This window comes from Guillardia theta (assembly GCF_000315625.1).
Source record: "Guillardia theta CCMP2712 unplaced genomic scaffold GUITHscaffold_152, whole genome shotgun sequence".
Classification (NCBI taxonomy): Eukaryota; class Cryptophyceae; order Pyrenomonadales; family Geminigeraceae; genus Guillardia; species Guillardia theta.
The window spans coordinates 32,703-44,493 of NW_005434522.1; the positions used below are offsets into that span (position 1 = coordinate 32,703).

Here is an 11,791-nt window from a genome sequence, read left to right on the forward strand (position 1 = left end):
ATCACTCGATCGATCATCAGTCATCATCAGTCATCATCAGTCATCATCATCATCATCATCATCATCATCATCATCATCATCATCATCATCATCATCATCATCATCATCATCATCATCATCATCATCATCATCATCATCATCTCCATCTCTCTGTCATGCTCTCTTGGGGGAGCATGACGCTACCCCGACACACGTTATAAAGGAATAACATTATACATAAACTATATAATTACGCACAAAATTACATAATTTATTCGGTTTTTGTATAATTTGTACACTAGTAGGATCGTTGTATGGTTGACTGATTTTTCCGCAGCGGCTGCACTCAAAACATGCGAACTTGGAGGGCGAGGAAGCGAGATCGAGACAGAGAGGAAGAGAGGAGACAGGAGACAGGAGACAGGAGACAGGAGACAGGAGACAGGAGACAGGAGACAAGACACGTGGAAGAGAAGAGAGAGGGGAGGGGAGGGAGAAGTCTGGGGTACGATAGGAGAATTGGGGGGTGAGGGGGGCAAGGGCAATGGAATGAGCAGGCGAGGGAGTCCCGGCGAGTCAAACGAGGAGGAGGTGGTGGGAGAAGAGGAGTGGTATATTTGATGGAAGATGGTAGTGATATGAGTAGAGCGGTGAAGATGGGAAGGGAATGGAAGGGACATTAGAATGGGAGGGAGTGTATTAGAGTGTGGGGAAATTAAGGTCGGAGTTGGTGCGGTTGGTGGCAAGAGAGAGGAGTGGAGGGAGAGGTACAGAAGCGTCAGTTCAATTGAAGTTGGAGATAGGTAGGCATGAAAGGCTGGAGCAGCGAATAGAATGTGTAGAAATATGAGAAGAGTGAGACTTGTCCCAGATGGATTTAGACATGTCCCAGATGTATTGGTAGTTGATGGAGTCAATGACAGAGGGGCAGCAGGAATGAAATGCAGCGGCGGATAGGCGGATCCAACTCGACCTTGTAGTACCTGCGAAGACAGTCAGCAATGTCCCTCGACTCGTCGTCACGAAGGAGCAGCACGGGCACGGAGATCAGAGGCCAGCTCAAGGCCATGGGGTTTGACAACAACCTGATAAGGTACCTGCTTGTTGCTGGAATGCTTGCTGGAATTCTGGGGGAGGTGTTTTGACGAACAATGTGTCCGTCTACTTCATCAGCATCATTCGCTTCATTCGGTCTTGTGACTCTTTCTTGTGACTCTTTCATCCAGCACGGTTCTTGCTCAAGAGGGCCCTGACGTGCCGATCGACGTGGCCATAGACTTGTGTCTGAGCCTCACCCAGGACTTCCAGGTAGACCAGCCGGCAGGGAGCGAGGGGGAGGGTGAGAGTGAGTGAGGGTCGTGCCAGGTCGTCGGATCGACTGCCGCAAAGGGTGAAGGCGGAAAAGCAGCTGCGCCCAGAGACGAGCAGCCATCGAATGAAGCATCCACAGTCACCACAAGCACCATCGTGGACAGCGCTCGCCCTCCCCCCTCGCAGCCAGCTGAACGGCCTCTCGAGAGCCAACCGACGAGATCTGACGTGGCTGCCGACAAGTTTCCTGCAAACTCGGCGAATGAATCCTCTGCACCCTACGCCAACAACCCGATTCGGACGGGTAATCCGCTGCTGCCCCTCGAGCCCGCCACCCACCTGTTTGATGATTTTCTTCTGTTCAAGCTTGACGCTCGAAGCTGCGTTCATTGTCGTTCTGAAAACGATGTCTTGCAGGAAACTATTCTGGTTTACAGAATATTGTCAGTGTTGAGGACATGTAATCTTTTTGAAATCGTTTCATCGTGGGACTGAGTGATGATACGGCAGGAACATGCTAGGAGGAACAAGAATATCGTTGTCTACCCTCTTTGGTGCCATGCCTATGCCTCCACAGGTTATCCCATCATCTCAGTGACCACAACTGAGACCCCTTGCAAAGATGATGCCGCAGCCATTCATGGCCATGAACAATTTTCCTGCTGCTAACGGTATTCTTCCCACGCCACAGCCAATGCGGATGCCTCATGCTGCACCCCCTCCTCCTGGTCAACCCATGCCTCCTCCCGGTCAACCCATGCCTCCTCCCGGTCAACCTATGCCTCCTCCCGGTCAACCTATGCCTCCTCCTTTCGTCGGGCAACAAACCTTCATGGGCCTTCCTCAGAACTTCACACAGATTCCCTCGGGGCCCCCGCCCTTCAACCAAGCCATGCTGAGAGAGGCTGACGAGAGCAGGCCTGACTTAAGAAGACCTCTTGTCAACCCCTTTGAACCGAACGGCCGGTCCAACATGTATGCTCCTGTGTTTCCCCAGGGGAAGGAGATGTATGACTCCAAGGAACAAGAGAGGATGGCTCCTGCTGTTCAAAATCTCTTTGCTCGCTTTCAGGATGGCGGTGTTGGATCTACCAGCTTCAACCAAGCTAACTTACAGCCTGGGATGTTTCCAAGCACTCTGAATCCCGTGTTTCCTACTGTCTCTATGGCAGCTTCTGAGTCTAGTACTTCCGATGTCAGAGAGGCCAGCCTTCCTGGTGAGGTCTGTGCTGTGCTGTGCGGGTATGTTGGGTCCCGCTATCACGGTCTGCAGAAACACGATAAGGGTCCTCCAACCATCGAGCAAGAGCTGGAGAGTGCGCTGATCAAGTGCGGGGCCCTTGTGTACGAGTCTGGCATCACTCAGAATGAGTTCGGCCTGAAGAATGGGGATCTCTCTAAAGTGAAGTGGACACATGCGAGCCGCACCGACAAGGGAGTTCATGCGGTCGGGCAATGCATTGCTCTCTCGATGCAGCTGAACTTTGCGGGCAAAACTTGGGAGGAGCAGCAAGCGAACATTGTGAAGGCGCTGAACGAATGCTTGGATCGTCAAGCCCAAGAGAAATCTCCTCCGCTTGAGAAATCAGACATCGTCGTGTATGGGATCAAGAAAGTGCCGAAAGGATTCTACGACGACAGGAGACTCGACCCCTCCCTGGGCCTTGGCATTACTCGCTTCGATGCTCGTAGAGACGCGACGGGAAGAATCTACGAGTACCAGGTGATGCTCCGATGCCCTCCATGTCCCCGAGCTGACTTTGCGGCAGTGCCCGACCTCTGCATTGGTGATGAGCGAGAGAAACGTTGACCCCAAGACGTTCAGAATCTCAGACGAGGAGATCGCCAAGATCGCAGCCGTGCTGAGAATCTACGAGGGGACTCATGACTTCCACAACTTCACGGCAGACAAATGCTCCGATGAGGGGCCGACAGAGACCCAGCGTGTGGTGAGCAGGTTCGTGCCAGGACAGAAGCGAGTGAACGCTGAGGGAGTGGAGTACCTGGGGTTGGAGGTTGAGGGCGACTCGTTCATCTACCATCAGATCAGAAAGATGGTGGGGCTGGCAATCTTTGCGTTGAGGTACAAGAGGGACGACGAGAGGGTCCAGTTCGTCCACGACATCGTTCATGATCAGAGTCGGCACTACGTGCCGCTGGCGCCCTCGTTGGGGCTGATGCTTGATCGAGTGCTCTTCCGCAAGGAGAACAAAACGCACGGGGGGTTCACAGTGCTGCTGGACTTGGAGGACTTCTCGAGAGAGATGACGGAGTTCAAGCGTCAGAGGATCTACCCAGAGATAGACGAGAAGGAGAAGCGAGAGCAGAACGTTTCCTCCGAGAAGCTGGTTCAGGTACTTCCCTTCCCTTCCCTTCCCTTCCCTTCCCTTCCCTTCCCTTACCTTCCATTACCTTACTTTACCTTACTTTACCTTACCTTTCCTTCCCTCTTCTTCCCTTGAATTCTCGTGTAGCTCCTTGCTGCTCCTGCTTTGCTGCTCCATCTCCCTTCGTCTTTGTGCGCCTCCTCGTGTCGGGCTCTGACTCTCTCTGCAGATTCACAGCTGCATGCAGCACTGGCTCGCGTTCTTGGAGCGAACCAAGTCGCTATGGGGCATGCACTTCCAGTCCTCCTTCATGCCCGGGCCCACGGACCTCAACTGGCTCTTCTCTGCTGGCGTGCGTATCCTCCTGGAGGAGAGGGAGGGATTGACGGGACTCCAGGAGAGGGGCAGCAGCAGCCAGCGAGACCACGAGGGCTTCGTCAAGGTGCAGAACGCCATAGCTGAGTGTCTGAGCATGGGAGGAGGGAGCATGAGATTCTTCCCTGACTTCCAAGAGGTTCGCCCAGCTGTTCTCCAGCTGCCTCCCTGACGCTGGTCCAGGTCTTCACCGAGAGATTGAGGAGCCGCCGACCGTTCAGCAAGGCGATGAGGGAGAAGCTGAGAAGAGAAATCTGGAACCACACCGCGTACGTCATCATCATCATCATCATCATCATCAACAACAACAACAACAACAACAACAACAACAAAACAAAACAAACAACCCATTTCCGTGTTCCTCATCGCTTGCTTCTACACCTTTACTCACGTGGAAAATCAGCCTGACATTTTCTTTCAGTCCTTTCAAGCTCGGTGACTCCATGGTCGCCTTTAAGTTTGACAACGACAACCTTCAGCTGATTGCCAGCTCCGACGTGCGTGTCAACTCAGGGCTGCGGGTGTTGGAGGCGCAGGCGCGAGGATCGCCGTCCCCGGTGGCGCAGAGGTCGAGGGGCAGAGGAGGAAGCCAGGGGAAGCAGAAGGGAAGCGAGGAGGAGAGGCAGGGAACTCGTGAGCAGCTTCTGCTGAGGTTTCTGCGACTGACAAGCTGCAGGCTCCAAGGAAGGAGCACGAGACAAGCGATCAGCTGTCAAGGCCAACATGTTCGCGGCGCTTGAAGAGGCGGACTGAAGAAGCCCAAGGAGGAGGAGGAGGCATACAGGGAAGATTGGAACTCGTGTGATACTGACACGGCGAAGGAAGCGGAAGAGGAGGAGAGGGAGGAGCAGACAAGTCAATACGAGTGTAAATAAGTGACGCGATATTCTTTGATTTCCTTTCTGTAAAAACGACAAGTATAGACCCGCTGACGCCTCTGCCCCTCGTCCCCTCCCTTCCCCCCCCTCCTCTTCATCCTCGTTCTCACACGTTGACGCCCTGCTTGCGCAGAACCTTCACGCCCTTGTCCGCGGGGTCATTCTGCCATCTCTCAGCTCGCCCCCAGCACAACACGAACGAGTCACCTGCGCGAAGAAAGCGGCAGTACCGCCGGTGGGAGGGACAGTGCCGGACAAGGGGACAAGAGGAGCTCCGCCAGACGTGGCTGACACGGCAGTGACGGCGACGTCACGAGCCTGCAGTGAGAGTGAGAGGAGGAGGAGGAGGAGGAGGAGGAATAGGCGACATGCTTAGCGATGTCTCTGTGCTGCTCTGCCTCGGTCCTCGCTGTCTCCGCGTAGTCGGCAGCCTCCTTGGCGATGCCGGCTGCATCCAGCGCTGCCTTGTGCGAGTCCACGACATCCGAGTACCTGAGAGCACGAGGAGGAGGAGAGAGGAGTCAGCATGCGCGACGAGGAGGACAACGAACAAGCTTGTACTTGGAGCTGATGTCATTGCTCTGCTGCTTGTACGCGCTCGCCATGTCTGCATGCTCTCTCGCTGCCGCGTCCGCTCTCCTTGCAGCCTCGTACGCTGACGCTGCTGCAGCCTGGGAAGTTTTGTGAGCGGGAGGAGAGGGGCAGGAGGAGGAGGCAAGACATTGTGATTGCGGATCGCGCTGATCAAGAGCCAGTCCCGCCATGAAGGCCAGAGGCTCTTCTGCTGCGTGCTCGCCTTCTCCCTCTTCATGCTCAGCCGTCGGTCTGCCTGCTCCTCCTTGTGCTTGCTCATCTTCGTCGGAGGCGCAGGCAGCGAGGCGTCTTTCGATTCCTCTGTGCGAGCAAGCGACGCTGGTCTGCCATCCTTCCAGTACATCCCGGTTGTGCTGTCATAGCCTGCTTCCGAGTCACCCCCTCCCCCGCCTCCTCCCCTTCCTGCTCACCTGTGTAGGGATCATACGAGCGGTAGGGCGCAACCCAGCGGCCCTGACTGTCGTAGTGCCCTGCGAGTTACTCAGGAAATGCTAGAAGCACAGAGAAGACGATGGGGAAGGAGAGGAGCAGGAGAAGAAAGAGCGAGAGATCGACTGATGGGTAGGAGAGGCGAGGGGACACGCGTGTGGTACCGTAGTAGTAGGGGTCGTAGTAGTGATATCTCTGAGAAGAGATCATCCGCTCGAGCTCAAGCTCGCGACGCTGTAACGGAGCATGTCAGCTTCAAGGAGGCAAGGAGTCGAGGAGGCGGGAGAGGGGAGAGAGCACTGTAGTACGAGACTGGGAAGTGAGGCCAGAGAGTTCAAGGAAAGAAGGAGCGAAGGTGGAGGAAGCACCTGAACTTGATCGATGTAGTCCTCCTGCCGAGCGACGACTCGAGTGAGATCTCCAACCTCCTTCTTCAGTTGATTGTAACCCTGTTGATCCATCAATTTCCTTCATCCACCCATGTGAAGCTCGAAACCTTTTCGCCCACACTGTTGCCGCAGCTTTCATCCTCGAAAGTAACTCCAGCCTTGCCTGAGCCACCATTATGCTTCTTCCTCATCAACTGCCTGCTCATCCTCTCCTTCCCCCTCCTCCTCATCCTCCTCCCCCTCCCCCTCCCAACCCCCTGTCCTCCCTCCTCTTACCGCTCAATGTTCCCTGCCAGAGCCTCCACTGGTGAGAAACATTGGCGTCGATCGCCTCATACGCCTGCGCCTCAAGCATCAGGCGGCGGATCGCTCAGCAAGCGGCTTGACCTCCATCACAGTCTCCCAGCAGCATCCGAAAGCTTTCGACTTGGCCTGGAGCGACGTCAAATCTACGAGGATGCCACGGAAACTTTCAACCCGCATGGCATTGGTGCAGGTATGATGCAGATGCTCAATCTCGTGAATGTTGCCGCAAGTCTTGAGGATGAACTGAAATACATCATCAGTTCCATGTCACCTTCTCGCTCCTTCGCCCATCCCCAACCTCTTCCTCTCTCTCTGTCCTTCTGTCTCGTTTGCTTCCTCTTCCTCTCTGAACTCACATTGACAAAATCCGGCATGTCGACTTTCTTCGCGCATCTGATATACACCGGATGCAACTTGGCGTATTCCTTCTCCAGCTCGATGAAATTGTTGCTGTCGGCGCATATTAGCAGCAGCAACAGCTCATCCCCAGCTGTACCTTGAGCTGCTTTCCAGTACCACCTGATACTGATGCACCACCACCAACGCCGCCATCAACAAGCAGGCGCCGAGCACGGCAAGAAGGGCTGGCAGGCGCCTGCAGCGAGTGAGCGCAAGAGCTTGTCAATGTTCGATTGCTCACTTCTTGGTGACGAGCATCTTGAGACGATGCGTCCTCTTGCAGACCTCTGGAGAAGCTGTTATCTCAGAGGAAGAGGGGGACGAATGAAAGGCGATTGACAAAAGTTGAAATGACGTATAACTATCGCTTTGGCCTGTTGAACCGAAACTCTAAGATCCATCTAGCTTTTTCTTCATCGACCTCGAAGATTGATCCTTGTTTGCTTCCTGCCTCCTCGCCTCAGATTGGCCTTCTGTGAATCTCAACAATTCTTTGCCTTCACAGTTCTTCTCCTCACCTCGACACAGTGTCTGGCTGAACCCCTCTCATTCCTTCTGTCCTGACTCTTGATTCGTCTCTCTCCCATCTTTGTTTCTATACTTCTCCCTTCCGGTCATCTTCTCTCTTCGTTCTTCTTCTCCATCCTCTATCTTTGTTCTTCTTCTCCATCTTCTATCTTCTCTTTGTTCTACTTCATGCAGCAATACGGCAGGAATGCCGAATGACACTTCGGAACAGGGACAGTTATAACGTATGATCGTTACTTGTGTAACGGTGATAGGTCACCCGGGAATCATCGGAATGCGGCCCGGCCGCGGCCGGGCTGGTTCTGGACTTCACGATGACACATCCTTACAACAGCAGCGGCAGCCCCGTCGGACTTTCTGCGCTCTCCGGCCCCGCCCAACAGAAGATTTCCGATCATGAGGCTACTGCTCTTTATCCTGACCCATCCTGTGAATGCGCAGTGCCGTCGCTTCAGTGCCTGGTTCAACGGTTGGGTTACCAGGAGTAGCGGTTTTCGCTGCCTCCTTCGTTTCCTACTGAGTATTTTATTGAGGCGGGTTTGTAGGCTTTATCCTCCCCCTCCTTTGTTTGCTCCGGTTTGCCCTTCTTTTTCAGTCCGAATGCGTATCATACTCATGGCCGCCCGGCGGCCGGCAGTGACGGTGCAGCACTGCGGCAGTCACCGTGACCGTGCCGCTGGCCACCACCGTGAGAAAGCCCGGCCTTTAAGCGCACCCCCGCGGCATTACCAAGTTATCCTGCAAGAGTCCATCTAAGCCTGCCAGTACTCAGCCCTGGCGATGCCGGCCCCAACTGAGCCGAGTACATAATGTGATCCGAGGCTTCGTGGCAGGGCCATCATGTTTGACTCACGGTCCGATCGTATGTAAGTTCGAGTCCCGGCGAGCCTCCGATCCGACACTCGGACAAGCATCCCCGGCCATCGTGACCCTCGCCGCCCGACGGTGCCGTGCCTCCCCGGAGCCCCGGCGGACTCGCTCGGAGCCTGTCGGCTCGGAGGCGAGTCACCCCGGCCGGGAGACTGAGAGTACCGGGTCACAGAGTCAGCCGCCGACACGCCGCGGCGCGGCCCCCGCACCCTCCCCGGGGCCTCGGCCGCCGCTCAGCGGCTGGACCCCGACACGGTACCGGGTGGTCCCGGGGCCTCGAGCCGGAGTAACTGAAGGGGGTGGTCCATGAAAAAAAGATCATATCTAGGGGGTGGGGGTGATCTAGATGGGGTACGTGGGTCAAGAAGGCGATCATCTCAAGTGGGTGGGGGTACTTCAATGGATGACTGTCAGTCGATCTTTGTTGTACGGGTGGGTGAGCCCTAAGAATGACGGGTAGTTCTAGGAGAAGAGGGGGGTCTGAAAGGGGTACAGGGGGGTAGTGGCTGGGGTAGTAGGTTTTTTGAGTTTTCCTGTGGGGATGAGGGTATGCAAGGCACCTCCACAGGGTGGGTCATTAACATGTGGTAGGGGGTTATTTTTTGGGGGTAGTGGTGTGCACCCCCATGGGAAAAATGTAGGGAACAAATTATACGTGACTGGGGTACCTGACAGAATTATGGGGTGGGGGTGATACATTGAGGGGTGAGTGTACACGAAATCGCTTGAAAGAGGGGTAGTGGACAATGTAGATATTGGGAGGAATGGCATGAAGCGCGGGAGGGCGAACGGAATAGTCGAAGAAAGCAAGAGGACAAGACAACGAAGATGAGAAGTCCGAGGATGGTCAAGCAATGGGTGGGACGAGGAGAGGGAGTAGGAGACGATGCCAAGTCAAGGGAAAGAGATGATGCTGGGAACGAAGGAGTGATAGAAGCAAGAAACAGTCGCTAGTCGGGCATGATTGATGTGCGAGCAGGCAGAGAGGAGAAGCATAATGAAATTGAAGTCAGCTTCATTGCATTACGTTTGTGTCCTCGGGAATAGAACAAGAAGTTCTTTGAAGGGTGGTATGATCGAATTCTGATCTGCTGAGCAGGAGGATGAGAATAGGCTCGAACGTCTGGCATCGTATGTCAACGATGCCGAACAAGGGTTAGCAAGCATGATGGATCAGTCGCTGCTTGCATGAGGAGATCATCAACAGCGCCATGAAGACCTGCAGAAAGGATAAGCCCGTCAGTCCGCCGGGCAAACTCGCGTATGAGGAGGATATCTTTGTCTGCACCATATCGATGAACCTGAGGACAAGCTCTCTCCGTGCGAGTGATGACGACGATGCTTGCTTGTTCAGCAAGCAGTCAGTGCGAAGAAGCCCGATCAAGAGCCCATCACGAGCAGCAAAGAAGCAGTCAACCACCAGAGGACGAAAGCAGGAGGCTAGCAGGCAGCATGTGAAAATAGAACGCAGCAGAAAGAAAGTCGAGGAGAGGAAAAGAAAGAGGTCGAGCTTTATCTGTTGCAAGACACGCGTGCTGACATCTAGTGCAGACCCTCAGAGGCAGGCGACACTCGGGCGAGCAAAGCGGCTAAGAGATCTCCGAGAAAGAGCGATGAGAGTAAGGAGGAAACGTGGTTTGCGATTGTGGTGGACGACGAGTGGAGAGATCAGAAAGGATTTATGCTGTGGGAGGTCACGGCTGATGTGGCGGAGGATGGAACGGTAAGTCTTCACCTCGTCCTTCTCAGCCTGACTGTCTCGTCCAGGTAAAGGCCCGAGAGTGGTACTGTGCTGCTGAGTTGGAGCCCGAGGGTGTGCAAGAGGAGGAGGGGAGGAGGACGAGGCACATCTAACTGAGCCGTCAGGAGGCTTCGAGTTCGGACACCAACGATTCTTGCCGAAGCAGAGCAACTTCGCGCAAAAGAGGTGGGAGGTTATGAGTAACGGCTGGGACTGACAGGCTCGCAGGAGGCTCTTGGGCCGCTCGACACAGACGTTCTTGAGGGTGGACGTGAGGAGGAAGATGGTAGGGCATCCCAACAAGGTCTGACGTCAGCGGGAGAGGGCGAGCACGTGAACGACCCGCAGAAACACGGGAAGAAGATGTTCTGCGAGATCGACAAGGAGCAGCTGCGCGTGCAGGAAGCCTACTGCCTGCTGGTTGACAGCTGGAGGGGAGGGGAGCATGGCTGAAGACTCTGGCAGGACAAGAAGCTCGGGGTAGAGGAGGAAAGAGAGGAGGAGCAGGAGCAGGAGGTGTCTCGATCTCCCTCGCTCTTGTCTTTTGCTGACGTCACTTCCCCCTCCCCCAGCACGTGGATGAAGACTGGGGATGGCCGGACACTGATGGCAAGACCTTGATGACGTTGAAAAGGTTCATTCTCCCAGCTGTCCCTCCACCTCGACCTCACCCGCAGATAGGAGCGAGTGGCCGGGCCCAGCTCCAGGGATCATCTCGACTTCGGTGAAGGAGGACGCGATTGTGTGCCTGCTGACCCTCAGCAGTTGGTCAACCCGGCTTACATCCGATCCGAGGTCGCGCGGTGGGCCGGCGAGCGTGAGAAACGTGAGATCTTGCTCTCCTTCCTCCTGCCCATACATTGCTCCCGCTCTCCTGCTCCTGCTCCCGCTCTCCTGCTCCTGCTCCTGCTCCTGCTCCTGCTCCCGCTCTCCTGCTCCTGCTCCTGCTCCTGCTCCTGCTCCTGCTCCTGCTCCTGCTCCTGCTCAGCCTCTTTCTCTTCTGCCTTCCCTCGTCCTTTCCCAACCCAACACTGCTTCTTGTTTCTCTCTGGTGCTTGTTGTCACATCTTCACAGGAGAGGTTCTATCCGTCAGGAATCCGCAGGGCTTGATAGGTGAGGAGGATGAAACGAGGACGGGAAGGAGGACGGACAGTAGGAGATGAAGGAAAGTGAGGAGATTGAAGGAGAGGAGAGGAAGCTAGAAGCGGAAAGGGGAGGAAGAGAGGGGAGGGGATGGAGGGAGGGGAGGGGAGGACGAAAGTGGAGGAGATGGAGGGAGGTTGACAAGCATGACAGGCTTCCCTCGGTCTTCATGGCCTGCCGAGGGGAGAGGAGGAGGAGGCAGAAATCTTTGAATTTAAGGGATTAGGAATAACATGATGATAGCATGAGAGTCAAAGTCACGAGTAGTTCACGTTGATTGCCAGACACTGGTAGCTGTAGTCAGACCCCAACTCTCCTTTCCCCCCAGCGCATCTCATAATCAGGAGGGGGGGTGGGGGCGTTGGCGTCCCGCATTCATCTGGTCACTTACAGGATTAGGGGAGTATAGGGTTGTTTATTACGGTGGAGGTAGTCGAGTATTGAGGAAGGATAATAGGGTGACTGAGCAGAGGGGTGGGGGAGAAGGGATGTGATGATACGCTAAGCATGTAGATAGGACA

General features: G+C 55.0%; 3 protein-coding genes across 3 annotated transcripts; 2 read left to right on the forward strand and 1 right to left on the reverse strand.

The window, feature by feature from the left end:
- Positions 1-2,455: 2,455 nt before the first annotated feature.
- GUITHDRAFT_80757 (hypothetical protein) lies at positions 2,456-3,752 on the forward strand (the record flags this gene model as incomplete). Its single annotated transcript, XM_005821116.1, has 3 exons — positions 2,456-2,812; positions 2,873-3,013; positions 3,108-3,752. 3 exons carry the CDS (start codon positions 2,456-2,458, stop codon positions 3,750-3,752), a joined length of 1,143 nt encoding a protein of 380 aa, XP_005821173.1.
- A 1,224-nt stretch (positions 3,753-4,976) lies between these two features.
- On the reverse strand, positions 4,977-7,245 carry GUITHDRAFT_147378 (hypothetical protein; the record flags this gene model as incomplete). The annotated part of the gene is made up of 13 exons (XM_005821117.1): positions 4,977-5,033; positions 5,078-5,188; positions 5,239-5,362; positions 5,432-5,541; positions 5,592-5,866; positions 6,058-6,127; positions 6,262-6,342; positions 6,390-6,445; positions 6,559-6,622; positions 6,670-6,831; positions 6,945-7,038; positions 7,085-7,183; positions 7,229-7,245. 13 exons carry the CDS (start codon positions 7,243-7,245, stop codon positions 4,977-4,979), a joined length of 1,320 nt encoding a protein of 439 aa, XP_005821174.1.
- A 2,237-nt stretch (positions 7,246-9,482) lies between these two features.
- On the forward strand, positions 9,483-11,517 carry GUITHDRAFT_166270 (hypothetical protein). The gene is made up of 12 exons (XM_005821118.1): positions 9,483-9,889; positions 9,937-10,108; positions 10,153-10,198; positions 10,252-10,312; positions 10,355-10,430; positions 10,475-10,546; positions 10,592-10,642; positions 10,699-10,760; positions 10,808-10,850; positions 10,892-10,952; positions 11,202-11,240; positions 11,424-11,517. The coding sequence occupies exons 1-12, from the start codon at positions 9,597-9,599 to the stop codon at positions 11,480-11,482; spliced, it is 1,035 nt and encodes a 344-aa protein (XP_005821175.1). The 5' UTR covers positions 9,483-9,596; the 3' UTR covers positions 11,483-11,517.
- Positions 11,518-11,791: the final 274 nt, after the last annotated feature.

Bases quoted from the DNA above. Each gene is read 5' to 3' on its own strand.
- GUITHDRAFT_166270 (XM_005821118.1), top strand. From the start codon at position 9,597: ATGAAGACCTGCAGAAAGGATAAGCCCGTCAGTCCGCCGGGCAAACTC. The intron at 9,890-9,936 runs GTCGAGCTTTAT...CATCTAGTGCAG, and splicing joins GAGGAGAGGAAAAGAAAGAG to ACCCTCAGAGGCAGGCGACA. The intron at 10,953-11,201 runs GTGAGATCTTGC...ACATCTTCACAG, and splicing joins GGCCGGCGAGCGTGAGAAAC to GAGAGGTTCTATCCGTCAGG.